Source organism: Pleurodeles waltl, chromosome 1_2 (assembly GCF_031143425.1).
Source record: "Pleurodeles waltl isolate 20211129_DDA chromosome 1_2, aPleWal1.hap1.20221129, whole genome shotgun sequence".
Lineage (NCBI taxonomy): Eukaryota > Metazoa > Chordata > Amphibia > Caudata > Salamandridae > Pleurodeles > Pleurodeles waltl.
In genome coordinates, this window is record NC_090437.1 from 980,558,674 (window position 1) to 980,585,766 (window position 27,093).

General features: G+C 46.1%; 1 protein-coding gene across 2 annotated transcripts in view; it reads right to left on the reverse strand.

Moving 5' to 3' along the window:
• The window catches only part of OCIAD1 (OCIA domain containing 1), a 213,778-nt gene that overhangs the window by 66,463 nt on the left and 120,222 nt on the right, over positions 1-27,093 (reverse strand). Inside the window, exon 4 of one of the 2 annotated variants that reach the window (XM_069201501.1) lies at positions 9,289-9,336. The exons of the other annotated variant lie outside the window; for it this stretch is intronic. Within the exon in view, the coding sequence (XP_069057602.1) occupies positions 9,289-9,336 (48 nt within the window). The remainder of the gene's footprint in view (positions 1-9,288; positions 9,337-27,093) is intronic. 2 annotated transcript variants of the gene reach the window in all.

Sequence of the window (27,093 nt, forward strand, 5' to 3'; positions counted from 1 at the left end):
GATATCACATACTTTTCTGGTCTCCCCCTCCTTACCATCCGAGACTGCTAGTGATACATGAAGGAATACACAATACAACACTGGCCTCTCCTACCGAAAAATGTATATAAAAAGGCAATTTTAACACGCTTGCAGATATTAGGGAGTTCTCACCCTGCATCCCCATGGATTTTTATAGCCAGGATCAGATTGGGGTGAAGCTGGGAGAAAAGATCACGAATGAACGGACAAGTGGAAGTTTTGCGGCAAGCAGACTAGCTGCTCTGCCCGAGTAGTACGCTTCGTATGATCCATCTCAAGTTTTTACAAAGAGCTTACTATATCCCATGAGGTTGTGGAAATGTGGCCTTAAGGTGGTGTAAAATGTACGAGCTGTGACACTCCGGAGGCAGACTTCTTGCACCGGGTTTGGTTATGTCACAGTGTTCAGCTATACTGGAGTGAGGTTATGACCACCATATCTGTTATGATAGGCTATAAATTACAGATGGATCCCAAGGCTGCACTGGGTTGAGGAGATTCCCACTTCTCATAAAATAAATTACCGCCTTAGCACTATTGTTAGATAACAGATTTGTGGCCTGTTGCTGGGGTGGGAGAAGAATTCTTAACTAGAAAGACTGGTTAGAATCTCCTATATACTCCATGCCCAACTTGAGTTGTAGGTGTAGCTTCAACCACCGGTGTCCGGGGGAACTCTAAAGTAACATCTCCTGGCTATACCCACATAGTTGCACCTAAGGTAATGCCATGGATGCTTTGCACTTACACCTGTAGTATTGGTTGACGTTTTTAAACGTACTTTGAATTAAATAATAATAATACCACCACCTTTCAGAGGGGCAAGAATGTGCTGTATACGTGGGTTTGGTTTAAGTTCTTATTTTCTTATCTACAGCTGAATCTTCAGTACTATAAAGTACAATGTGAACCGATAGTGAACACATTTGGCTGAGTCTTTTTTGGTTTGGCTGTTTTTCTATATGTTCTTTATCTAGGCTCTAATCATTATATCTTTCCTGTGCAAATTTCCAGGACGAAGGTTACCTGTACAACTTCATCTATGTAGCTTGCCGCTACCTTCTTCATCCTATGTTCTTACGGAGTCCTGTAATTTGTAAACCACATTATGATTGACAGGGTCGTTCAACACAGTTTCCACAACTCAGTCTACCTATTTCTTCTGGTGGCTTAAGGTGCCTACCAACTCTTCAGATTTGGGCAATATTGCCTCTGAATAAGTTACTTCATCAACCCAATCATTCAGAAGCTCGAGTTGCCCCAAGCTGACCAATGCATCTGATTAGCTCAGCACCCTCTTGGATGAATTAATAAATCTATTCAGTTCACCAGAGTGCTTATTTCGACACAAGCTCATAAAACACGACATACACTTACTAATATAAAGATCACCTGCAAAATAATTGCCATAAACTTTAAAATACATGTGTTCATAGCACATTGGGAATTGAGTACAATAACCAGACCTAAATTATTAATCTATTTAACAGCCTCAAGGATAACAAAAAGTAGGTTCTCTGTTATTGGGTGCGACGTCACCCTTTTCTGAAAGTTCTGATACTGCCGAAATGTAACAATACTGATTAAACCGATCTTTACAACGCATCTCATGCCTTATTGCTGTAATTTGTTTTTTCATAGCTTGAAAGTCTTTGTACCCCAATAGTCTGTTGTCCTACATTTGTATCCAGACATTTTAACCCTGTCTCTATTTTTATAAAACTTAAATAACGTTGTTAAGGGTCTGGAAGAGCTCCACGCTCTCTGGAGAGGTGTTTGGCACTTCGATCTTGTCATCACAAGGTGTAGGCCACACAGTTGGCTTTGTGGCAAATACTCACTAGTGCACAGTGCAGAATCCAATTTGAATCCAGAATGTTACCTGAAAAAAACTCATGCACACCTTAAGGAATACATTAATTCCACCTTTATTCGTACAATTATATATAGTTTATTTTTTCTGTATCTCCGTTTTCGGGTATACAAATCGTTCTAGTTTCAAAATCTGTGCTAGTTTTTTGAGAAAACAGCCTCTACATGTTTCAGGTCTCTGTCGTTTCCTTTAAAAGGAGACTTTTGAAATACATTATAAATAATTCAGCAGAGCTTCAGTTTTATAAATAATGAAAAACCTCATTCTATCCAAACATGAATTCAAAAACTCGCTTCCCGTTCTTGGTTCTTTATTACACCCCACGCACTCGGGAATCCTCTTATCCCTGTGTCCTTGTACTCACATCTCTGTATGTTTGTCCACATGCACTCCATAGAATTCGCCGTTCCCTTGTGGGTCAATCTTACATGTCTTTTCTCTGGTTATCCTTTCTACTTCTCTGCTAGTTTCCAGAGTCCCATTAGTATTTTGTTGTTTCTTTTGTAGTTCATGAAACCATGTTGATAATCTTACTAATATGCTTAGTGTTTTCCTTATTTGTAATTTCCTGACAGATGACAATATTCTCCATCATGTCGCAAATAACTGTTGGTCTTTTAATTATTTCTGTGGTAATGTGTAATTATTCATACTTGCTAAAGAAAATTCTGATTTTTAAAGAGGGATTGATGGTCCACAGCTCATTTGCAAAATAAGGTCCCAAAGTAAATAAAGTGGAACTAATAAAGTGTGTGCTGAAGTATCCTAAATAATATAGTGTTGTTAAAAATGGGGTCTTTGGTTGGCAGTCAGGTTACTCCCTGTCCAGGCAAGGGCCCTCACTCTAGTCAAGGTAAGTCACACACAATCCAAATTATCCTGTGCCCACCCTCTGGTAGTGTGGTACTGGGCAGTCAGGCTTAACCTAGAAGGCAATGTGTAAAGTATTTCTACAATAAATCATGCAATAACACAGTAGAACACCACAAAAATACACCACACAGTGTTTAGAAAAATATATAATATTTATCTGATAAGATGCATGTCAAAACGATTAAGATGCAATAAGTATATGTTGAAAATATCACTGTAGAAATGATATAGGGGGTTATTACAACTTTGGAGGAGGTGTTAATCCGTTCCAAAAGTGACGGTAAAGTGACGGATATACCACCAGCCTTATTACGAGTCCATTATATCCTATGGAACTCGTAATACGGCTGGTGTTATATCCGTCACATTTGGGACGGATTAACACCTCCTCCAAAGTTGTAATAACCCCCATAGTGTCTTTAGTCTCTTAAAAGCAATAAATGTCTCTTGCAAGCATAAAGTACCTGGTTTGCCTTCAAAATCTCCGCAAGGAACCACAGAGGAGGAGATGCGTGGAAAACAGGGAGGTGTGCGTCTATTTCTCGGGCTGCACACGGCGATGCGTCGTTTATTTTTCACACAGGGAAGGCTTTGCGTCTATTTCCGGTGCTCGGTCTTGGATCCTCTTCAGGTTGTGGGGTTTTCGGATGCCCCGGGGGACGATGCGTTGACTTCCGGAAACCTCCTGACAGGAAGAAGTCACAGCGGCTGCGTCGGTCCGGTGGACATTGCGTGGAAATGTCTACCGCACGGCAGGTGCTGCGTCGATTCCTCTCTGGAAGTCGGGCTGTGTCGTTCGGGCTCGGCTGTGCGTCGATCCAGTGGGCCGCGCGTCGAATTTCCAGTCGCTATGCTGGTGCTGCGATGATCTTCTCGTTGCGAAGTTGGGCTGCATCAATCCGGTTTGGCGTGCAGTGAATTGTTCACAGCGATGCAGGCTGTGCGTCTATTTCTGCCGCACAGGGAGTTCTTCTTGCAGGAATGAAGTCTTTTTGGTCCTGAGACTTCAGGGAACAGGAGGCAAGCTCTATCCAAGCCCTTGGAGAGCACTTCTCACCACAGCCAGAGACGGCAAGGCAGAAGGGCAACAGCAAAGCAGCAGTCCTTCACAGAAAGCAGTCAGGTGAGTCCTTTGGGCAGCCAGGAAGTTCTTCTTGGCAGGTTGCAGGTTCTAGTTCAGGTTCTCTTCTCCAGTACGTGTCTGAGTTGGTAGGGGCAGAGGCCCTGTTTAAATACCCAAATGTGCCTATGAAGTGGGGGAGACTTCAAAGAGTGGGTTAGAAGTGCACAAGGTCCCCTTTCAGTTCAATCCTGTCTACCAGGGTCCCAGTAGGGGGTGTGGCAGTCCTTTGTATGAGGGCAGGCTACTGTCCTTTGACATGTAAGTGTCATGTCCTCCACCTTCCCAGCCCAGGAAGACCCATTCAAAATGCAGATGTATGCAAGTGAGGCTGAGCATCCTGTTTTTGGGGTTTGGCTGAGTGAATGCACAAGGGAGCTGTCAACGGAGCCTAGCCAGACATGGATTGTAAGGCACAGAAGAATTTAAGTTCAGAGAAAGGCTCACTTTCTAAAAGTGGCATTTCTAAAATAGTAATATTAAATCCAACTTCACCAGTCAGCAGGACTTTGTATTACCATTCTGGCCATACTAAATATTACCTTCCTACTCCTTTCAGATCAGACGCTACCACTCAAACACTATATGAGGGTAGCCCTAATGTTAGCCTATGAAAGGAGCAGGCCTCACAGCAGTGCAAAAACGAATTTAGGAGTTTTACACTACCAGGACATGTAATCTACATAGGTACATGTCCTGCCTTTTGTCTATACAGCACCCTGCCCTATGGGTTACCTAGGGCCTACCTTAGGGGTGACTTATATGTAGAAAAGGGGGAGTTTTAGGCTTGGCAAGTACTTTTAAATGCCAAGTCGAATTGGCAGTGAAACTACACACACAGGCCTTGCAATGGCAGGCCTGAGACATGGTTAAGGGGCTACTTAAGTGGGTGGCACAATCAGTGCTGCAGGCCCACTTGTAGCATTTAATCTACAGGTTCTGGGCACATATAGTGCACTGTACCAGGGACTTACAAGTAAATTAAATATGCCAATTGGGTATGAGCTAATGTCATCATGTTTAAAGGGAGGGAGCATATGCACTTTAGCACTGGTTAAAAGTGGTAAAGTGTGCAGAGTCCTAAAACCAGCAAAACAGTATTCAAAAAGTGGAGGGAGGCAGGCAAAAAGTGTGGGGGTGACCCTGCAGAGAGGCCATTTCCAACAAGTGTGCAATCTCCTATCCTATTTTCTCAGGAGAAAAGCATCTGGCTCATTCTCATTTGGAGGTCTACCACTTTGGTGCATAGGGAGTTTCTCACAAAAAAAACAGCTTCACAGAGAACGTTAATTTTTCTTGTTTTTGTTCTTTCTCTCCTACACTCTCTATTATTATAGAATCACCCTTACTATGCGATACACTTTGTAGAAAGAGCACATAAAAAGCTATGCACAACTTCAACTGGCAGCGGATCTTGGCAGAGGGGTACCACCATAGATAGGACTAAGAGTTTATTACTGATAACAATGCGAATTAAATCTAAATTACATTCTTGCTAGATTGCACAAGAATGATGGCAAATGCCCAAACACCGATGGTCATACCCCAGAAGACTTTATCCACCTGGTACATTACTGCCTTCTAGAAAATACATTCTGAGCACAAGTGGCCGAAGTATTGCCTTGTGGTTTGGCAGTACATGTTATTTCTGACCCACGTGGATTGCTTCTCGGTTTCATTCGTGAATTGTTAATTAAACAAGACAGATTGCTCCGTTTAGGGTATCACTGTACTGGATGTTATCTAGGACAACTTGTCTCCCTCTAGGGATGGCAGATACGAATTACCTTAATTGCTTTAACATCACTGAAAAACATTCTGCAAGGTTTTTGATGAATGATACAGACTTAAAAGTGAGTTATCAGAGTTTTGGTCCTAAGAAAAAAGGTAGGATGACAACAGCTTCTACTATCACAATTAACATATGATTGAGTACATCAGTTATAAATGTGAAATTACACTAATATAATGATTTAACCTGATTGTGCTGTGATGCTTGGTTACCCGACCGCTGAAGCCTTTACATGTTTGCTATGCCCAATTTTTGCTCATACCATGTGTATTGTCCAATATAAACACAATTATAAAGAGTTAAAAACAAATACAGTTAAGTCTTTATTGTCAAAACTATAGTATCCAACACCTAATATAAGCTAAGGGGCATTCAAATTTAAAGGAAAAGAGTGATGATCATTAAAGCATCTAAACAGAAAAAGTCTTTGGGCAAGTACAAATGGTTTGCCATCTTTGTGACAATGAGGTTTAGACCGTGAAGTGGATCTTGAACATAAAGATATAAAATGCAAAGTGATCTCTCTCCTTGCAACGCCTGAATTAAATAATATAATATGTTTTTCTTACACAAGTCTCCAGTTTAAAATTATCAAGTCCCAATTGTTTCCATTTCGACTTAAATCGAAATACAGTTTTTACTGCAATAGTGACTACAGCGATAAGGACTACTGAGACGTCCATAAAGTGATGGGGTGGGTAAACACTGCTACACTAAAAATAATCAAGATAATATACTTTTCCATCAATAGTTCTGCAGGTGACCTGACATTCTGAAGAATTATACATTGCTGTAGTTCTCAGGTTCAACGGGGCAACAGATGCATTCTCATTAGTACTATTTACTTTCTTTGCCTGAAGATTTATCATTTTAATCCCACTGGAAAACAATTGCCAGTGTGTGTTAACCATCACGATAATTAAATCATAATCAAATAAGGATGCACTTATGTGGTTGATGGAAAGAAATGGCCTGATGTTAAAAAGGCGTGTATTTATATTTGTAAAGCATTAACTACCTACTATGTCATTTTCCCATTGACATAGAATGGGAAAAACCCTTTGATACATCTGGCCCTAAGCCACTTAAACATGTAGCCTGACTTTAAAAAACAAAATTTCTAAAACGTATGACCGAACTGTTACATAACTAGCTCTGAATAAATGAGGTCACAAAGTTATATGGGTTTCAGTGGAGATTTTCTTCTGCATCAAAATAATGTGATCTTTATACCAGCTCGTGAAACCAGACATTTAAACATGTAGCTTGACTTAAAAAAAAAACATTTCTAAAACGTATGACTGAACTGTTACATAACTATCTCTGAATAAATGAGGTCACAAAGTTATATGGGTTTCAGTGTAGATTATTTTAGGCATCAACATAATGTGATCTTTATACCAGTGTGTGAAACCACAGTTTCAGATTGCTTACATTGAGCCATAAGGATCAATCGTTGTCTTACAGATTACAAACATCTCTTTAGTGTAATTTTAGTAACTAGTGATAAAACATTGATGTCAACCTTTTGGGAAAACACTAGGAAAACATCCTTTGCAGAATAGACAGAAAGTAAACACCAATAACCAGAAACTAGTATCATGTGCCAGGACCAAATCATATAAATGCTGATGGAGTAGCTGTGCCTTATTATCAGCTTGGAGTTAAATTCCACCTTGACTTAGTCTACACAATACATTGTTAATTACGAGGAGAGAAGTGCGAGACGTCCACTCACGTTTTCCCAGACTTAAATGAGGTAAGAGATAGCTAAAAGTTGGGAGCTGAAGAATTATGCGCTGGAATGAGAGTACGCATTAGAATGTGCTCATTGTTTAAAGCCATGTATAAATGTGCCCCTTCCCACCTGCTTGGGGAAGGTCTGGTTAGGCACCTACTTAGACCTCACTCTAGCAGAACTGAGAAACTATACCCACCACACAATTCAATGTGGCTTGACACAGAAATTACACACTCTCCAAAACATGGCCTTCAGTAACTAGTCTCACTCTGATTTTGAAATCAGATATGTTACGGGCCACTTGCTGAACCAGTTATAACCAAATTAGGCCTATTTATTGTTGCAGTTCAAGAAAGCACTGTACTATGTATGGACTACAAGTCACGCCTTTTTAATTCGAAATGTTTCTAAACAGATAAACACACCTTACATGTGACATACGATCTAGGATCTCCAGGTTACAGCTAAAAAGAGGGCGGATGTGACAAAGCTTGAGTGAGTAAAGGGTCACCGCGAGGAGCGTCTGGTATGCAGCGAGTGGAGTCATCTAAAAGCTATTTAGGCGCTTCAATTGCTGCCCCAATGTCACTCCCTGCGCTCACTTTGAACTCATTTACTAATTTAACTAGTCTGACTACTGATCTTTTGAAAGAAGGTATGCCTTTAGATTTCCTGGGTGAGTAATTGTGCATGTTTTCATTTAAGATTGTTAATAAAGAAACGTATAGTGGCCAGAAGCGTTGCACACAGAGAGCCGCTGCAAAGCTGCACTGGCGCAGCTGTTTAATACCGACCACAATGGGACAGTCAGGAGTATAAAAGGAGGGCCGAAGAAAATGACACACGTCACTCAATCGTAAAGGGAAGACATGGAGAGAAAAGGGGGAGACATAGGAAGTCCAAAGCAGGATCCTAGCGAGCGTGGGGGGGACATTGGAAGTGGATGAAGAGACATAGCAGCGAGCAAGCAGCACAGAGACATCAGGGGCGGATCGGGAGATGTGCAGTTACACCGCCCGACTGGAACATATGGGGATGAAAAGGTAGCCACAAGAAGGTGGCGCAGAAGAGAGGGCGGGGCCAAGGCCCGGAATGAAGAGCCTAAAGTGAAGTCCAGGTAAAGAAATAGGGGTTGGAGGAAAGAAACGGAGGGTTATTATGGAGACAGAAGGGACACTGGGAAACAAGAGAAGATGGAAAGTAGCTATGGAAGCTGAAGGGAACCAACATGTTGTGGGCTTGGGTGCTGATGAGAAAATATTGGGACTAAGAGAGTCACAGCAGGCTGATTGGGAACCATAAAAAGAGGGTACGTGTTTGCAGAGAAACTGTTACGGAAACCGTGGCAGGATTACATGCAAAATCAAAGTTTTATTCACTTTCGCCGCAAGTTATCACATTCTAAAAAGTACTTCAAAATGACTTCAAGAACTGAAATGAAACCTCACTGAAGGTACAATCAACCTTAACATTGGTGAAGAACACAGTGGCCATATCGATCATCCAGGGTGCCTCCCCAGGCATGCATCTATTTCACAGTGGCTGGAATATACCTCAAGAAGATAACAGGGACAAATGAAGATAAAGGGGATACGGAGTGAGGTGCAAGAACAGTGCGGGCTTCTACAATACGGTATTTGCCACAGATGTCAAAGGACTGATTCTTTCCCCATAGCCTCAAAAATGTACAAATCTCACCAAGTCGGGTATGCGTTTTTCCTTTTATGTGGAAGCTTTCTTTTAACTTCAGCATCAGAGAAATGAGGAGGAAACCTTAATTTCCTATAATCTAACAATGTCACATCACTGAGCTAAGACTTTGCCTTATAACTGTTGGATGACACACACATTGCACATTTTATACTTACATGCAACTTTTGGAAGTGAACCAAATCTTGAAGAGGTTGTCAAGATTCCTAAAAAAAAAAAAACATGTTTAATACTTTTATATTGGTTGACAGGACCACAGCTAAAACATCTTAATGACTGGTCGGATCTCGCCAGGAGTAAATTGGTTATTTAAATAGAAGGTTCCTTTTATTGTCAATTAGTGTGAAAACTTGGACCTCTCTGAGGCAGGAGTTGGGATTGTTCTTTCACCTACTAGCAAGGGTAAGGCCATTGGGTGTGCATTGTGTTTCTTCTAATATGTAAATAAATACCTGTAACAGCCCACCCCCAAACCTCGTCCACTCCCCCCTGGACACCCAACCACCCACCTCCCCAACCCCTGCGTTCTAAATTCGTCGGATATACACAAATACTAGGATTGTAACTGAGAAGCACAGAGAAGTTATGGTTACCAACACCGAGCTTTGGTCAAGAGGGCAAACAGCTGTTGTTTACGCCTGTGTCCAGTTCCATTAGATTTCAAACTTGAGACAACAGGTTACCAAATAAGAATATTAGAAGGGGATGAAAACAAACTATTCATGAGGGCTAGATAAACTAGATCTCTTCTCTAAGCAGAGATCTAAGATCAAGAATTTACTGCAGGTGTATGTGGTTAGTCTCTAAAGCGAAGTAAAACTGCCATGCGTGGGGCGTGGCTGAATCAGCCAAGATGGGGGCCGCGTCTTAACAATGCTTCTCGGACCTGCTGCACCATCTGTTCTCATCTGACAACCTTGGCACTTCAAACAACAAACCGACCCCGTCTGTGACTCCCAGGGGAGTCCGTCCTGTGGCCGGTGGCCTGGCCTGGCCTCCACATGATCATGACCGCCTGGGCTAGGGAGAGAGGTGCGCACTTAGCCCATATCAGCAACATGGCGCCCGCTCCCCAGCGCTGTAATGAAGCGATCTCCAGCACAAACTGCTGTGAGGTCTCCCACTAGAGTCACGCCAGACCCACGAGGCTGGAGGGGAATTGTGGGGAACTGTGGGTCTGGGGCTCTCTACCTGTGGCCTCGCCTACAGAAAAGCCCACTAAGTGCAGCTGCTGCCTGCGCACTTACTTTGGACGCAGTGGGCTGGATTTTCTCCCTTCCATTCTATGATTGATGCCATCCACACAGCGGGCCCCAAGGACTGAACGGAGGCGAACTTGAGGTGGAAGGGCCCAAAGTGTTTGTCGTGGGCGTGGCCTCCTCCAGGGTCTGATGTTTGGCTTTGGGGACACTTGCATCTTGCGGCCATTATCTCATCTGCACTGGGGAAGCACAGACCTACACATGGCCCCAAAAACCTTACCAACTGTCACTCGCTGAACAATAGCTGAAGTCTTGACCTTCTCTAAGCCTGTATAACAATGGTGACCAGTGTGACAACCTCGGGGCTGGGACATAACTGTTGAGGGCTGCTTGAGCTGCCCCTCCGGGAATCATAAGGTGAGGGAACTAAAAACACTATTTTGCTGCCCCTCTTTTTGTACACCTGCCGGGACCCAGAGAGCAGAGCCCGCCGCCATTGGAACAATGATCTTACAGGCAAAACACATCTTGCGTACCATCCTGGTGGTTGGAATCCCACAGGCAGGCCGCTCTTTGGTGGCTGACAAGTACCTCGGAAGCTCATGCTGCCCTGGATGGACCGCTGAGCAACTATGCCGAGAGATTTAGATGCTGGCTCTTCCGTCAAAGATTATATGCTTGATGCTTGAGCGAGAGTGCGCCCGACCTACCATGCCTTCTTTGGTTCACCTAATGTCACCTGCTCTTCTTCCCTACCCTTGTGGCGGAGGGTGGTCCACACCATTCCACATATGGCGACAATAGGGAAAAACAAAGCCTGACTGGGGGAGCACAATCGAGGATCGATGAATATATATCATCTGACCCTCTGATTCCACCAAACAAAGGATGGCTGATGGCCAAGGCCCCAAAGCGCCTGTACTCACAGATGTGGCCCAAATCCTACAAGCCATACAAGCCTCTAGAGAGCCCTTGAGTCAGATGATTTGTGAAGTGGGTTCTGATGCTGTGCTCTTCCGCCAGGACCTCCAAAACATTGCTGGGTGGGTCACCGAGGTGGAGGGCTGAGTATCCACCCTCAAGGATGATTCATCAACCTTAAGGCTAAGGTAAATGTGCTATTGTCAAATGTTCGTACCCTTGAATCAAGAGCAAAAGATGCAGAGAATCGCTCTCAACATAGTAACTTGCAGTAAGTAGGCTTTCCTGAAGGGGTTGAAACCCCTCACCTAGAGACTTTTGTTGAAACTTGGATCAGATCCTGGACACCAGAGGAGACTTCATCACCCTAGTTTGCTGTAGAAGTGCACCAGGCCCTGGCACAGAGGCCCCCTCCTGGAGCACCACCTCATCATGTCATCATTAAAATTCTAAACTTTCAAGACTGAGATACCATCCTACTGCAGGTATGTAGTTAAAGTAAACTCCACTTCCAGTCCACCTACATTATGATCTTCCCAGACTATACAAAAACCACCCAAAAGCAGAGCAAATCATTCAATGCCATCAGGTGGAAACTCAAGGTGACGTCTCTTCAATATATGCTGCTATTCCTGGAGTGGCTGAAGGTCATCGGTGTGTCTCGCTTCCACTTCTTCAAAACCCAAGAGGAGGCATGGGAATGGGCAACCAAACTGAGATCTCTTAGATGCTATGATCCCACGGACTGACATGCTGAGTTGGGCCGTGGCTCACCGGTCCTGGCTAATAACCACTCCCAGATTCGTTGACGTCCTAAATCCAAGAGTAGATGAGGATGGCGTAAACGTTTCCCTCAATCCTTGGACACAGAGCCTGGCAGTTCCCAGACTTCTGGCGAGTTGCTCCTAGCGCCCCCTGCACCAGACGAAGCCTCTGGGTCCATCAGGGGGATACTTCTGACCAGGGAGGATCTATTTGAGGTCTGCTGTAAACGCTCACACTATTTCTTTCCATTTAACGGCTCAGAGCTTGTTCTGACTACTGACAAATTCGATCCTGTATTGGAGGGGTAAACCTTGAAAGTCCATTATGTGTTTCACTTACCTTGTTGAAGGGAGTTGGGTAACAGATGCCTCTAGGGTGGAAGTTTTGGGTGGGAGGTTGTCATTGGGAGGTGTTGTTGGGGTTTTGTGTTGCACATTTTATTTAATTTTGTTATGATTGCTTTCATGTACACCTTGTATTATTTGGCACGACCTATATGGTTGACCCATTCACCATATTCTGACCCCACTCGGTTATGCCATGGCTGATTTTAGTCTTCTTTCATGGAATGTAAATAGCCTCCTAAACCGCATCAAACCTACTGCAGTCTCACCAACTGGGTGTTGCTCTGTTGCAAGAAACCCATCTCTCAGGCACTCAGTGTCTGTTTCTACGTAGGTTTGGTCATGAATGGGCCCTCCACTCAGGTTTTGGTAGGGAGTCCAGAGAGGCGGCGGTGCTACTCCACAAACATATCCCCCTGGTGGTCACCAAGACCATTCATGACTCCCAAGGTCAATATGCTGGAACTCGTAGAGGGAAGCCTTACCCTATTCTAAGTGCGTATATCCCACTCCCAACTACACAGACAAACTTTCAGAGGCCTCACAGAGGCAATTGCTGCGCTGTCATATGGGGTACTGCTTGTTGGGGGGGACCTTAATGCTGCCCAAGATCCTGATATGGACATCTCTGGCCTCCCCTCACACAGCCGCCGAGAGCTTTCCAAGACCCATATCTCTTGGATGGACTCTCTGGGCTTACGTGACATTTGGCGGATATGGCATCCTCAAGAATGGACATACACTCACACTTCAGCAGCTACGAAAACCCTGTCACAAACTGATCACATAGTCATTTCTGCTACAGATGTACACTCCATGTCGGCTACCAACATACTGCCCCAAGGAATCTCAGACCACCGGCTCTTATTGCTCTGGCTTGGGGTGCCCACGCAGTGTCAAAAACCCGTGTGACGTCTTAACGCTACCAACATACTGCCCCAAGGAATCTCAGACCACCGGCTCTTATTGCTCTGGCTTGGGGTGCCCACGCAGTGTCAAAAACCCATGTGACGTCTTAACGCCTGGTTCTTCACAGATGACAGCTTTCTCAATCACCTGTCGGAAGAGCTGCATTTCTACTTAACTTAAATTAACAATGGTACAGTCATGGCAGCAAGTACAATATGGCTGGCAAGCAAAGCAACACTCTGGGGGTGGCGAAAACATACCCCAAGCACGCAGATAGTGCATGACACTGATAACAGACCTTGAATATCACATACTATGTCTGAAAATGGCGGTGGAGTCCAATGTAACTGAATCTCTGAGTAAACAGCTAGAAATAGGTCGGACTTCCTTGCTTCAGCTTGCCTTTCAAGAGGCCTCTGAATGCTGGTGTGCATCCATCCAATGTGTTTATGAATGCGGTGACAAGAGAAGTACTCTCCTATATAGATCCGCCAACAGGGACGCGGGCTCCCGGTTCATTATTTTCCATAGATGGCTCGACCGGATCCCCAGTTACTGCCCCAGAGGCCACAGCGAGTGCATTCTTGGATTATATGCTCAGCGACTGTAGTGAAATATGTGTTTATGACCACTTTGCACCTAGATTAGCTGTCTAGTGTTCACCAGTTGCAGACTACATTTTGTATTCAGTTTAGCTGCAATGTTAAAAGTGATCGTATTTTTCCATATTGCAAACTGTGCTTCTTATCGTGCTCTTTCTCACGAACAGCTAGGACATATTATGGGGGAGTTAGGCAGTCAGAAGATAAGAATGTACCAGACTGATGTTTATAGTGTAAGCAGGGAACGGCTTGGGTGAGATAACTTGGGAACTGGCCAGTTCCAATCTGTTTCTTTCAACTCTGACCTAAATTAGCCTGCATTATTGAATTGCTAAATGAGGTTTTTTTTCCAGAAAGCTCCTTCCGGTTTTTTAAGGTATAAAAGACCCAGTGCGACAGCGAGAGAGTGAGTGGCCTAAATCAGGATTCTTTACGTCCAATGCCTGATATCTGTCCTTTGAGGGTGGGTATCTCTTTCTCTTTTGCAGTCGAAAGGGGTCATCGTCTTGCTGGCATGAGAAAGATGAAGAGCTTGGCAGGCCCTACAGTGATGAATTTTTACTTCATTATTTGCTTTGCATAATATTATCATAACTATACATATTTGCTGTGTACATTGCAGTTGAGAATCATTTTCGTATGTTTTCCTTTCATTGCTGTGACTATTTTTAAACGTGTGCTTTTAACATGCTAACCACCTTTTTTTTTTTTTTTATAAACACATTTTTATTGCTTTTCATGAAAAACATACAAAACACGAAAGGAACAGACTCATAACAGCCTGCACTTATGCCGATGGGGTTACCATATCTGATCTGTCTCTTCTTAACCTTGACCACACAGGATTCTGCTGAAGCTACATTTCGGAATAACAGAGAAAAGGAAAAATGCAAGTACACACAACCACTTATTCAGTTTTAAACAAGTAATCCCGTCCATTTCCCCCAGACCGTTCCATGCTTACGGGGGCACCCCATTGACTCGTACACCACTTTTTCTTGGGCTTCACACCAGTCCACTCCCCGCCTCCATTTCTGGAGGGAGGGGCCCCTGGCCATGTTCCAAGCGGCTGCAATGTCCCTCTTTGCCACCAGCAAGGCAGTTCCAACAAATGTCTGGCCCGCCCTGGAACCCTCCAGCTCCTCTCCAATATACCCAACTGGGTCAGTTTAGGGAATAGCGGTAATGTCTTCCCCATTGCTTTGTTCAATTCCTGATTTATCTTCCCCCAATACACTTGGATCACAGGACTGGACCATAACATGTGGAAGAAAGCGGCCGGGCCCCCATCACACCGCGGGCAGTGGTCGGAGTTCCGGATGCCCATCTTTTGCAATCTGTCAGGCGATAAGTATGCTTTGTGTAGGAAATAGAATTGTATCGCCCTGAACCTCACCAACACCGCCAACGATCAGGGAGCCATCAAAGCCTCCGCCCATTCGGCGTTGTCAAGCGGCCCCACCCATCTCTCCCACCCACTCCTAAGGTGGCTCAGGTCCCCGGGTGCATTGTTTACTAACATTCTATAGATTTGTGAAACGCCTTTCTTTCCCAAACTACCCATGAGTAGCTTAGCCTCTACTGGGTTAAATTCCGGTATTGAGTCCGCGCCAGTCAGATGCATACTTATAGCATGCCTGAGTTGAAGATATCTAAAGAATTGGTTCGGGGACATTTGAAACTCGCACTTTAGCTCTTGGAAGGACTTCATTGTGTTCCCTTTCCATATGTCTCCCACCAGGGAAATGCCCAGTGTGTCCCACTTTGTGAAGCCCCCCAGTGTGGTGGTTTCTTTCAGCCATATGCCATGCCACAATGGAGTTTGCAGGGTGACGTTATTCCAACCAGTGTATCGTAGTGCCGTACGCCATGCAAGAAAGACCGCCTTGGTGATTGGCTCTAATTCTCTGGGGATCAGAGTACCATAGAGGAGGTCTAGAATACAAGAAAACCCCAGTGCACCCAGTTCTACCTGATAGGCTGGGTCCAACCATCCCCCATTAAACCAGTCGTGAGCGACCAGGAGTTGAGTCGCCAGATAGTACAGGTATGGATCAGCCATGCCTAAACCTCCATCATACACCCCTCTACGACAACTTTGCGATGCTACCCAGTGCTGCGCCTCGCCCCACAAAAAGGAGGCGGTGGATCCCTCCAACTTTCGGAACCACAAGCGGGGAATCATAAACGGCAAGTTTTGGAGCACATATAGGAGGCGCGGCAATACCATCATCTTATATAGGGCTACACGGCCCAGGACGTTTAAAGGCAATGTGTGCCACCGCTGAAGATCCTCCTGTGTGCGAGTTATAAGTGGTGTCAGATTCAGCGCCCAGGATAGCTCCGGAAGTAGTGCGACCCATATTCTGAGATATTTAAAACTCAGCCTGCGCAGGGGCACCACCTCCTGCCAGTCAAAGCATTCCTGTGACCTTGCTAGAGGGACCAACACCAATTTGGCGGGGTTCATTTTGAGCCCAGAGGCCTCCTCAAAACACCAAAGGAGATACAAACTGCAGGGTCCCGTCACCCCAGGATTCTCCATATATAGCAAGGCATCATCTGCATACAGGGCCACTCGGTCCTCACACGCGGGGCCCCACTTCCACCCTCTATATATTGGGTCTTCCCTTATTAGTCTTGCCAGGGGCTCAATGGCCAGAGCAAAGAGGAGCGAGGGTAGGGGGCAGCCCGGTCTCGTTCCCAGATGTATAGGGAAAGCGGAAGACAAGGTCCCATTTACCTGTACACGTGCCGTAGGGTTTGCATATAAGGCCCGTACCATGCGGCGAAACCTTGATCCAAAGCCAGCCCGCTGGAGTGCAGAGAAGAGGAACCCCCAGTCAACGGAATCAAAGGCTTTCTCGAAGTCTATAAATAGAAGGGCCAGATTCTGGGGTAGTCCGTGACGCCTCGCGAGGGCCACGTGGAGCCGTCGTATACAATGGCACGTACTGCGGCCGGCCATGAAGCCGCATTGATCAGGATGTATCAACAGGGGCATTCACCGTCTTAAGGCAGGAGGCGAGAATCGCGGCGTACATTTTTACTTCACTGTTTATGAAAGGATATGGGTCTGTAGTCCGTACAATAGAGGGACGGGGGCTGAGTCTTGGGTAAAACGACAACGGTGGCTACATCCAACCCCTCTGGGAAGGAGCCAAACTGGTCCACCTCTGCATATAGGTTAGCAAGAAGCGGCACCAGTTCCTCCCGAAACACTTTATAGTATTCTGGAGGACACCCGTCCGGTCCAGGAGTCTTACCCACCCCCATCCCCATTTCGGTTTCAGTGAATGGCTCTTCCTGTGCTCGGACCTCCACATCGGGCAGCGCCGGGAGCGGAATGTCCGCCAGAACTGCTCGGAGATATCCGGTTTCCTTGGACCGGCTTCTCGATACAGAACCCTGTAGTATGCAGCAAACGCCTCAGCCACCTCTTGGAGCCTGAATACATGGTCCCCATGCTCGTTACAAATCTCGGGGACGATTCGAGAGGTCTGTTGTTGGGATACCAGCCAGTAAAGCAATTTCCCGGTATTATTTCCCCATCCATAGATCCGGGCCGTAGAGGCCGTAGAGCCGCCTCTAAAGATTGGTTATGGATCTCCTCTTGTATGAGCAAGAGTTGTCTGGTTATTCTTTCGTTGGGATGCGCCTCCTGCTCTGCCTCCTGATGAAGGACACGAGCCTCCAGCTGGGCAACTCGGGAAGGCAGGAAGTGCTCCCGCGCACGAACAAGGCTTATGGCTGCCCCTCTCAGCACCGCCTTACTCGCCGCCCACAGGGTCCCAGGCGAGGCCACTGAATCCTCGTTAATACTGAAGTACTCGCACATTGACCCCTTTAGGCTACTGACATAGTCCTCATCTTGCAGATACCATGCGTTCAGGCGCCACATAGGGCGGACCATCAAATTCGCTCGTCCCACACTGAACCGGACTGGCGCATGGTCAGAGATCCCCAGTGGCATAATTTCTATGTGTGAACAATCAGTGGCCGGCATGAGTACGAGGTAGATTCTAGATTGTGTATTGTGGGCTGCGGAGATGTGTGTAAATTGTCTGCCTATGGGCCGATGACCCCCCCCGCTCGCATCCAGCCCAGGGTTGGGAACTGCATTAAAGTCGCCCCCTAGTACCGTGACCCCAGGGGGAAACTACAGCAGCAGTTGAGTCAGGTGCCCAAGAGTCCCACGCACCATGGTCGGAGGTGCGTATACGCTAACAACATTCAGTGTTCGACCCTCTATTGTCGCCGAAATCGCCACATACCGCCCCTGTGGGTCCCTCCATGGCTGTAGCACCACCATGGGCAGCGAGCGGTGAAGCAGAATCGCCACACCCCGTGAGTCCCTCATGAACCCCGTGTGAAATACCCTATTGAATCCTTTACGGGCTAAAAAGGGACAGTGATTGCCTATAAGGTGCGTTTCCTGCATCAAAAGCATATTGGGCCTATATCTGTGGACATGTGTGAGCACTGCTGACCATTTAATCTTATCTGTCTTATTGTCTTATTGTTTAATCTTATCTGTCTAATCTTATCTGTCTTATTGGCAGTTAACATTCCAAGATATGATATGAGTTGACTCCATTCATCTTGTTTGTTTGTGGACACTCATCTTGCCCCTCTCCCTCGGCTCCCATGTGTACCCCAGGACTTGTACCATTTCTCCTGTGTTGTGTGTGATCCCTGCCATGGCATTGGATTCCTTTACCCCCTGTCGGTAAGTGAAGCAACAAATCGACATTAACTGCAAATAACATTAACAACAGCCCTGCGGCTGAGCGAAAACTCCCATACCCCCCAACTCCCACCCCTCCCCATACTTCCCCCAAGAAGCATCTGTCGCCCTTTACAACCAGCTCACTCCCGAACATAGCGAGCTGAAAACTCCAATTGTCTGAGCCGTGGTTGACCCCTCCATTTCTGCAGATTAAGGCGTGTTAAGTTATAAACAGACACACTGCAACCACATCGCGTTTGTGGGCCATACTGGCCTCGTCCTCCCCCCGAACACCCCCCGGAGGGGAGTTACAGCACCAGACTCTGGGACAGATCAGTGTCTTCCATCATTGCAGGGCGCAGCTCCCCCCAAATCCTCTGCCTGGGAGCCTCCCCTCGCACACCCCGGCCCAGCCACTGCCGAGGGCCCCGGGGGCATACCTTTTATAGATCCCACAGGGGAGCCCGAGTGTGATTCTCGCCTTTCTTTGCGCTTCCTGGAGCGCGTTCTTCGGCGGGGCCCCTGCTGCCGCTGCATTTCACTGTCTGTTTGCTGCCTAATGTGGGCTTGCTGCTGCTCCCCTCCGGCGGAACCCAGCGGGACCTTCTCCGTTAACCATGTCCAGGCCGCCCGAGGGGTCTCAAAGAAATTTGTCTTGTTGTTATGGACCACCCTTAGCTTAGCAGGAAAGAGAAGGAGGTAGGGCACATCCATCGCTCTCAGTTTTTGTTTTACCTCTATAAAAGAGCGGCGTTGTACCTGCACATCCTTTGTGTAGTCTGGGAACACCATGACTTTTGTTCCCTCACATTAGAAGTCTCCTTTCGAGCGCGCCGCCTCTGTCTTTGAAATTGAAAAGGCAGAGAATCACTGGCCTTGGAGGAGAGCCCGGTGGAGGCCTGGCTTGTAAGGCCCTGTGAGCTCATTCAATCCCAAACCACGGCGTGAGGTGATCCCGGGGCATCCAGGACCGAAACCATTCCTCCAGGAATGCGGTCAGGGAGGAGGCCGCGGCGTTCTCAGGAAGTCCCACGATCCAAAGAATATTGCGTCGGGACCTGTTTTCGGCATCTTCGGCCCTGCGTTACAGTTCTTCTGTGCGAGCTGTTAGCGTTGACACCTGAGCTTTAAGGGCGGTCAGATCATCCTCCACAGTGGAGATTCTGGACTCTGCTTCCGTGATCCTGGTTGTTGCATTGCGGAGGTCCTGACGTACTAAGGCCACATCAACCCGTACTTCTCAGATCTTAGCCTCCACCACTGCCTGGGACGCCTGAATCGCCTGAAGGATGGCCGCCAGATCCCGGTCCTGGCCTGGTTCTCATCCCCTCCCTCCGTCGCCCGCTCCTCCTTCCTTGCTCCACTTGGGCCTGTCGCAAATTGGTTTATGCGCGTCTGTGCGGAGCACAGGGCGGTGAAAGAGAGGCGCTTCGCCCTCCTCCGGCGTTCTCTACCCCTGAGGGGCAAGTCCTTGCATCAACCCAACTACCCCCCCTTCCTTCAGCAGGTTCTCTCCGACCCGGAACCGGAGCACGAGGGGAGGGAGGGGAGAAAAACGCAGAGCCAAGCAATGCACCTCAGCCAGCAACCCAGGTTTCTTCATGGCCTCTGTGTTTTGTTTCTGCCTGCCTGGGCGCCCAGCGCTGCAATTTCACCACTTGCACGGCGCTGCCAGACGGCCCGGTGCTCCGTGCTCTTCTCCTCCTCAGGGGTATCGCCACCCGCAAGGCCTGCCCCTTGTCGTTACTCCTCCGGGCAGCGAGGGGGGCCTATGTCACCCAGCCGCCCCACCTGCAGGACGCCCCTAGCGCTGCTCGATCTGGTGGGGCCACTGACAGCCACCCGAGGGGAGCGCCTGCTATTTTGCAATCGAGGCGCCCCGCGCGGTCGTCCTCTCCTGGAAAGCCACGGGGCCTGAGGTGCGGTCCAGGCACCCCATGAGCCCCCCACAGCCACTTGAAACCTCTCCCCGCCGCCGGGGAGGGCCAGCGATGGGCGCTTCTTGAGCGGATGACGGAGGGGTCCGGAGCACTACGAAAGTGCGACCGCCATCTTGACGCTCAAGCCACGCACGCTAACCACCTTTTTAAAAATCTTGTGGTTAAATAATACATTTTTTCTTTGAACTGAGAAGTGCATTCCAGAGATTTTTGTCAGCTCGGTTATTAAGGAAAGAAAAACAGCAACCGCGCCTACCCGTGAGCTCACACAACTTCTATTGCCTGATATCACACGCTCATGTCTCAATCGACTCCAGCAGGTGGCTCAGGACTCTCGCATCACTGAGGATTGGTCCTTGCTGCGATCCAGGACCTGAAGCCTGTCAAGACCCCGGGCCTGGATGTTTTCTCCCTTGAATACTACTTCAAGCTTTGCAATGCTGCTGCCCCACATCTACTTCAGCTATATATGGAGGCCGGGAACAAAGGCTCCTTTGCACCTGCTCCTGATCTTGCCACCATCGTGGTTATACTTAGCCAGATCATCCAGCGTCTGACTGCACCTCTTATCAGTCTATTTCCCTAATCAACACTAATGTCAAGATCTACATCAAGAACCTGGTATATAGACTGCAACGGGCACGCTGATCCACAAAGATCAATGCAGCTTTATACCCAATCGCAGCACAAGACACTGCATCCGTCGAGTCCATGCACTCCTGGCCAATGTCCATGGCAAGGGAGAAGTGGCAGCTTTGCTGCTCATGGACTTTGAAAAAGCCTTTGACACTGTGGACTGGAGCTATCTTGACATGGTGCTGCAGTGTATGGGTTTTGGCGCCAGATTTCATCAACTGATCAGCCTCCTCAACTCGCGGCCATCTGCACAAGTTCTCAACAACGGCGCACTATCCCAGGAGCTCCCAGTTAGATGAGGGACTGGGCAGGGTTGCCCTCTCTTCCCTCTTCTCTTCGCGCTGGCTATAGAATCCTTGGCCCGTTTAGTTCACTGCAATGCTCAACTGCGGGGATGGAGGAGAGAATTGCTCTTTATGCAGACTATGTCCTTCTTTTTCTGGCCAACCCTCTGACATCAGGCCCACACATGCTAGAAATCCTGCACCTCTTTGAAGGTGCCTCGGGCTTCGGGTGAACCTAGTTAAATCATTCCTAGTTCCTCTGTGAGGAGGTCATGGCCGTGCTTGTTTGGCAATCCAACATTCTGATCTGTTGTCTCAGCTTCAACTATTTAGGGGGCCAGATATAGTCAGTGCCAGAGCTTATGCGTACTCTTAATCTTGCCCCTCTTCTCCAGGCGACTAAAGTCAGTCTCCATGGTCCACCCTGCCTCTTAACATTCTGGGCAAGGTTGCAGATATAAAATTGATGATACATCCTCATGTCTTATGCACCCTACAAAGCTTTCCACTCCATATCCCTAATGCCTCGTTTACTGAAATTGCAGCTAGACTCTGATCCTTCTTTGGAGGGGTCGACCCTTTCGTATTGTCCTTGCAGCATGTCGCCATTCTGTCTATGATGGAGGTCTATGAGCAGTGTATATCTATTGTATTACTGGGCGTCCCAGCTCCAGGTGGTCAATGGTTGGACGGCTGGAGGTTGGAACAACCCGGCATACCAACCTGAACTGTCTAGTCTTGGCTTGGATGGGACGATGCATTATCTCTATGGCAGACCCATTCCTCTCCACACTCCAGAACCTACTAGGATAATTTTCCTGGTGTGGTGGGCTGCCTATACATTTCCTCGACTGGGACATGAAAATAACCCAGCAGACCCCCTTCATATGAGGGCCCTGGTAGGACCAAATAGTACAACTAGAGGGATTTTGACAGTGCTACCTGATTGGGATTAAGGTACTGGGGGCGTGTGGCTGGATTCTCACATGCACTCCTTCACAGAAATGCAGACCCGTTTCAAACTTCCCCATACCCAGTTTCATAGATATCTGCAGTTAAGTCACACCATCAGAAGTTATCAAATAAACTTGACAGATTTACCTGAATAGAGTTCACTGGAGGATAGTTTATTGATGGGGAGCTTGGGTGGAGGGGGGAGGTTCCTCAGTTTTACCACCCCCTAGTTTGTAATGGCCCTGAGATGTCATACCTACTCCGGCGGAGTTCAGAGGGATGAGTTGGTGATCTAGATGATGTGGAGAAGCATGAATGGCTCCTCAGGACCTCGTCATTTCAGAAAAGATCAGACTAATTCAACTACAATGTCTGCACCTCACATACATGCCACCCCAAAAACTCTGACATACTGGCTTCCTATCTGAATCTAGCTGCACCTGATGCTCCTCTCTCGGGGCAGATTTCTTTGATCACCTGACATTGGAAACAAATAGATAGATCCCTTTCTAGAGTCCTGAATAAACATCTTATGTTCACACTGACAATGGCCCTCCTGGAGATTCTGGATGGGTTTGGGAGTGTGAGCAGTGACCGAACACTGACTGGTCTGGCTACGCTAGTGGCCAAAAGAGACATTGGAAGCTATCACAGCCACCTAGTCTGGCACTCTGGAGATGCTACATGGACTGGTTCACCAAACAAGAAGAACCAGTTTATATTGCTGGATGCTGCCCTCGAAAGTTCAACAAAATTTGGGGAAATGGTGGGAATATTATGCCTTGTCCTCTATGTTGGAGATTGTACTTCTGGGTGATCCGGCTCCTTTGTAACTGCTGGGGAATAGGAAGTGTGGGATAGCGGGCCTTGATTGGGAAGAAATTGTTTATTTTCTTTGTTACTGCAGTGCATTTACAAATCAATAAAATTAGTTTATATAAAAAAAAAAAACTCCCTTGTGTTTGGAATGTTAAAGAAATTGCCTCTGGGAAAAAGGTATATGCCCATCGGCAATGGGAGTCTATTAGATATCAGTATTATTAACTAAGCCCCTAGGAGTATTATTGAACATAATCAGCAATGTAGAGCAATGGGTTCATAAACGTTTAGCTAATGACTTCCACTGATCTCAAATGAGGCCTCCACCAACTGAGGTGTATACAAAGGCAGAATTTCTACCCACACAATGGTCCTTCAAATTCTCCACTTCAGAATAACTCAGCATCAAAACATATTTCATGGGGAATAGGAGATTTACATAACTTCATGGCCTTTGTATAAAGTGATAGTGATAATGTATACAGTTATGATTCTCAGCCTGAATAGAGCTCTAGTGATCTAAACTAATGGAAAAGGGTGATTTTATGGCCAGACATATGTCCCCAAATTTGAGCAAACTGATGTGCATTCCTCATAAGCATGACAAATGTCACTCACTGAACAGGAGAAGGTACGTTGTGTGTTGTGTGTCTAGTTGCACAGCATTTGTCACCAGCAAAATGGAATTAGGCATATTTTGAGCAACACGGGCAATACCAGATAGATCTCCAATGACACAATCAAAGGGATGGCCTCTGGTGCCACTTGGAAAGTAGAACGAGATGGACTGCTCAATCAAAGCAAGAAAGCTTAAAACTACTGAAATACTAGTCTACGAGCCCAATTAGAAGCTGGTCGATGCCAGTCCTTTGAATACCTTTAAGCTACAGAAACTACATTAGTTCATGCGAGGGTGAACCAGCTGGAAGTGCAAGTGACTGCTGTAAGTCAAGGATCTGTTGGACCGACCAAGCAGACTTCAACCACTAGATGCAGACTTTGAGGACTCTCCTGCTTTCTGCACAAAAGTGTTGTTTCTTGTACTTACCTTAAGACCTTATTCTGCCTCAGACTGGCTGAATGAGCACTAGGGGGGTAATAAGGAAGAGACTATTAATGGTTGATGCTGGGAGACTGAAAGTGTGAGTTAGGCAGTGACTGCAGCAGAAGACGATGTAAGAACATGTTACAGGTGGGAATTAGTGGTGCATGTCCATCTATAACCCATTCTTTGCCACAGTGCCAACAAAGGCATTCTTCGCTTGATGAGCAGCTTTCTTAGTAGTAGTGAGGACATTCTCTTAAGATACTATTCTGGTCCTAGTTCAACATTTATGTCTTTATAGTCTTTGCCATTCAGGTTTTCTTGCTACATCCAGTGCATTTGTTGTTGCCTTTTCTTTGATCTTTAACTCTAGATTTAACTTATTTACATTAAGATTTCTCTGTATCTTCCACCAATCTGCACAGATTTCATTTTTGTCAAATATCATTTATTTGAGTAAAGATAATCAGGTCCTGATTTCTTCTATGAATTCCATCCCCATGATATCCCCATGATATAATTTCTAATTCTACCAGCCACTCAACAGAAGTAGCACTATAGCAGTCGGAAGTCCCAATGAAATCATTTATGCTTGAAATTTACTTATTGGTATGAGTGTCTGAAGAAGTTTCTCTCATTGGTCTTTAACTCCTTGTCTTTTTCCTTTGCTCAAGTCCCACTCACATACATCTCAGAAGCTCTTATCTTGGCACTGAAGTCCCCCAATAGTTTGTAAAACACCGAGCCTCAATATTTACGGTTAGGTTTGCAGAAAAGAAAAGTTTGAGAGATCGTTTGCATCCAGAAAAGCATGTTTTACATGTTCTACACAAAGAGGAAAACTGAAAAGAGAAGGCCAAGATACCTATCCTGATGTACTAGTTCAGTATTCCAGTGAGATGTTTCCCATATTTGAGTGCATCTCTGACCTGTGGAAAAACCAACCTTTATTTTTGTCTTGCTTTGATTAACACTTAGGGTGTTATCTCTTATGTACAGCATGGTACCACAAATATTTCCAGAAGCCTAATATTTGTTCATTTGAGCATTTAAGAACAGTAGTATTATCCCCGTGATAATGTGCATCAAATTTCCATTTATTCAAATTTGGGGAACGGTATTTCACACCTATCCTGATCTCTTTCATAACTGCCTTGAACCGTGTCAACAGACAACCTTGCCTTTAATGGTTTCAAGTACTGAATAACCCCCACAGCCTCGCCAGTCCTTACCCATCTCACACTAACTACTGTCATTCAATACAATTGCTCTATGATTAGTAGTAGCCAGGGCTTGAACAATCATTATTTATGATAGGAGTTTACTGCAGATGGACTTACGTTATCGGCTGAAGATGACAAGTAAACTTGAATACCATGCCTGCTGTGTTAGCCCGTCCCAGGACCATATCTTTCAACTAAATATGCCAGAGTTGTAGAATGATCGTAAGCTGACTATGCAGGTTTGAAAGCTGCATGACTTCACATGTGCAGATACCAAAGCAGTGTAGCCGTGTAGTAGCAATATCACAGCATAGTTTTGTAAGAATTTTCATGCAAATGTTAAACTTGTAATGGAGCTCTGCATTCCACTACTTCTCAAACAATGGTGACACAAAAAGGTCAAACATACCTAAATTCTTGCTTAGCGTCATCATAATATCCTTTATAGTGTTTAGAGAGGCTGACCTGGCTGCTGACACAGACTGATAGCCAGCCCAAGGGTATGAGCAGTGGTAGAAAGCAAGAGATAAGTGGTCTTTCTGCAGCTCAACCGGATATCTCTCGCCTTGTCTCTGAACTGACTGTGACTGGGCTCTATGTGGCTGCAATGATTGTACTGTGCTGTTCTGCAGCTGTCAACCAGGACCACTGACCTCCTGGCAGCCACTCCATCAATAGTTCAGGGCCTGCTCAGATTCTGTACCCACCCCATGTTAATTCCCAGGCATGTTTAGATCCATCACCGCTCAGTTACTAATTCTGAAGACATATTAAGATTTGCCACCTTTTACTAGGTAATTTGTCCAGGTGGGAGTGAAATACCTTGGAGAATCGACTGTGACCACGCCACAGACATCGTAAGTCCAACCCTCACCATGTCAACAAGGAGTTTTTATTTTTTTTTGGTTTACACTTCAGTCCCTTGATGGGCATGGAGACTGAGGTATTACATTGCCAAGGACCGAATAAGCATTGGCACACTGCTCTTTCTTCACCTCAAATGTTATTCTCTTAGCAGAGGAGCTGAAGAGCTAGTTGACATAGCTGCATGACTTGAAAAAGTTGTGACAATCTGCCAAATAAGCTTTTCTCCTGGCTTGCATTATGTTTTTCTTCAATTTGCTAATCTGTGTCTACAATTTATGTGCTCCGTATTTGGGCTGTGCTGTTGATCAGCAGAGCACAGCTGTGCTAACAGGGATTAACCACGGTGGAATCCTGACCTAGGGATGATACATCCCCTCATCTCAGACTATGAAAAAACTGTTGGCGGTGGCAGTGTGACTCTAGTCCAGATATAGAGAGTTTAACCTTATTCTGTGTAAAGAAAACCTACAAGTGTTCCCCTATCAAGGTTCAACCAGTTACCTATAATGGAGGTAGGCAGTTTTGGTGGTTGTAGCAGCAGGGGTGGTGTTGGTGGGTCAGATAAACACTGAAGTTTTAATTTAGGACACCATGTGCATGACTATCCATAGTGGACGACTCAGCACTTGTGCCCAAGCCCTCCACCACTCCTTCCCGAGAACTGCTGGGTGGGAAAACCTTCCTATCCCCTTCCTTAAATGCAGTTTTCCACTGCTCTGCAGA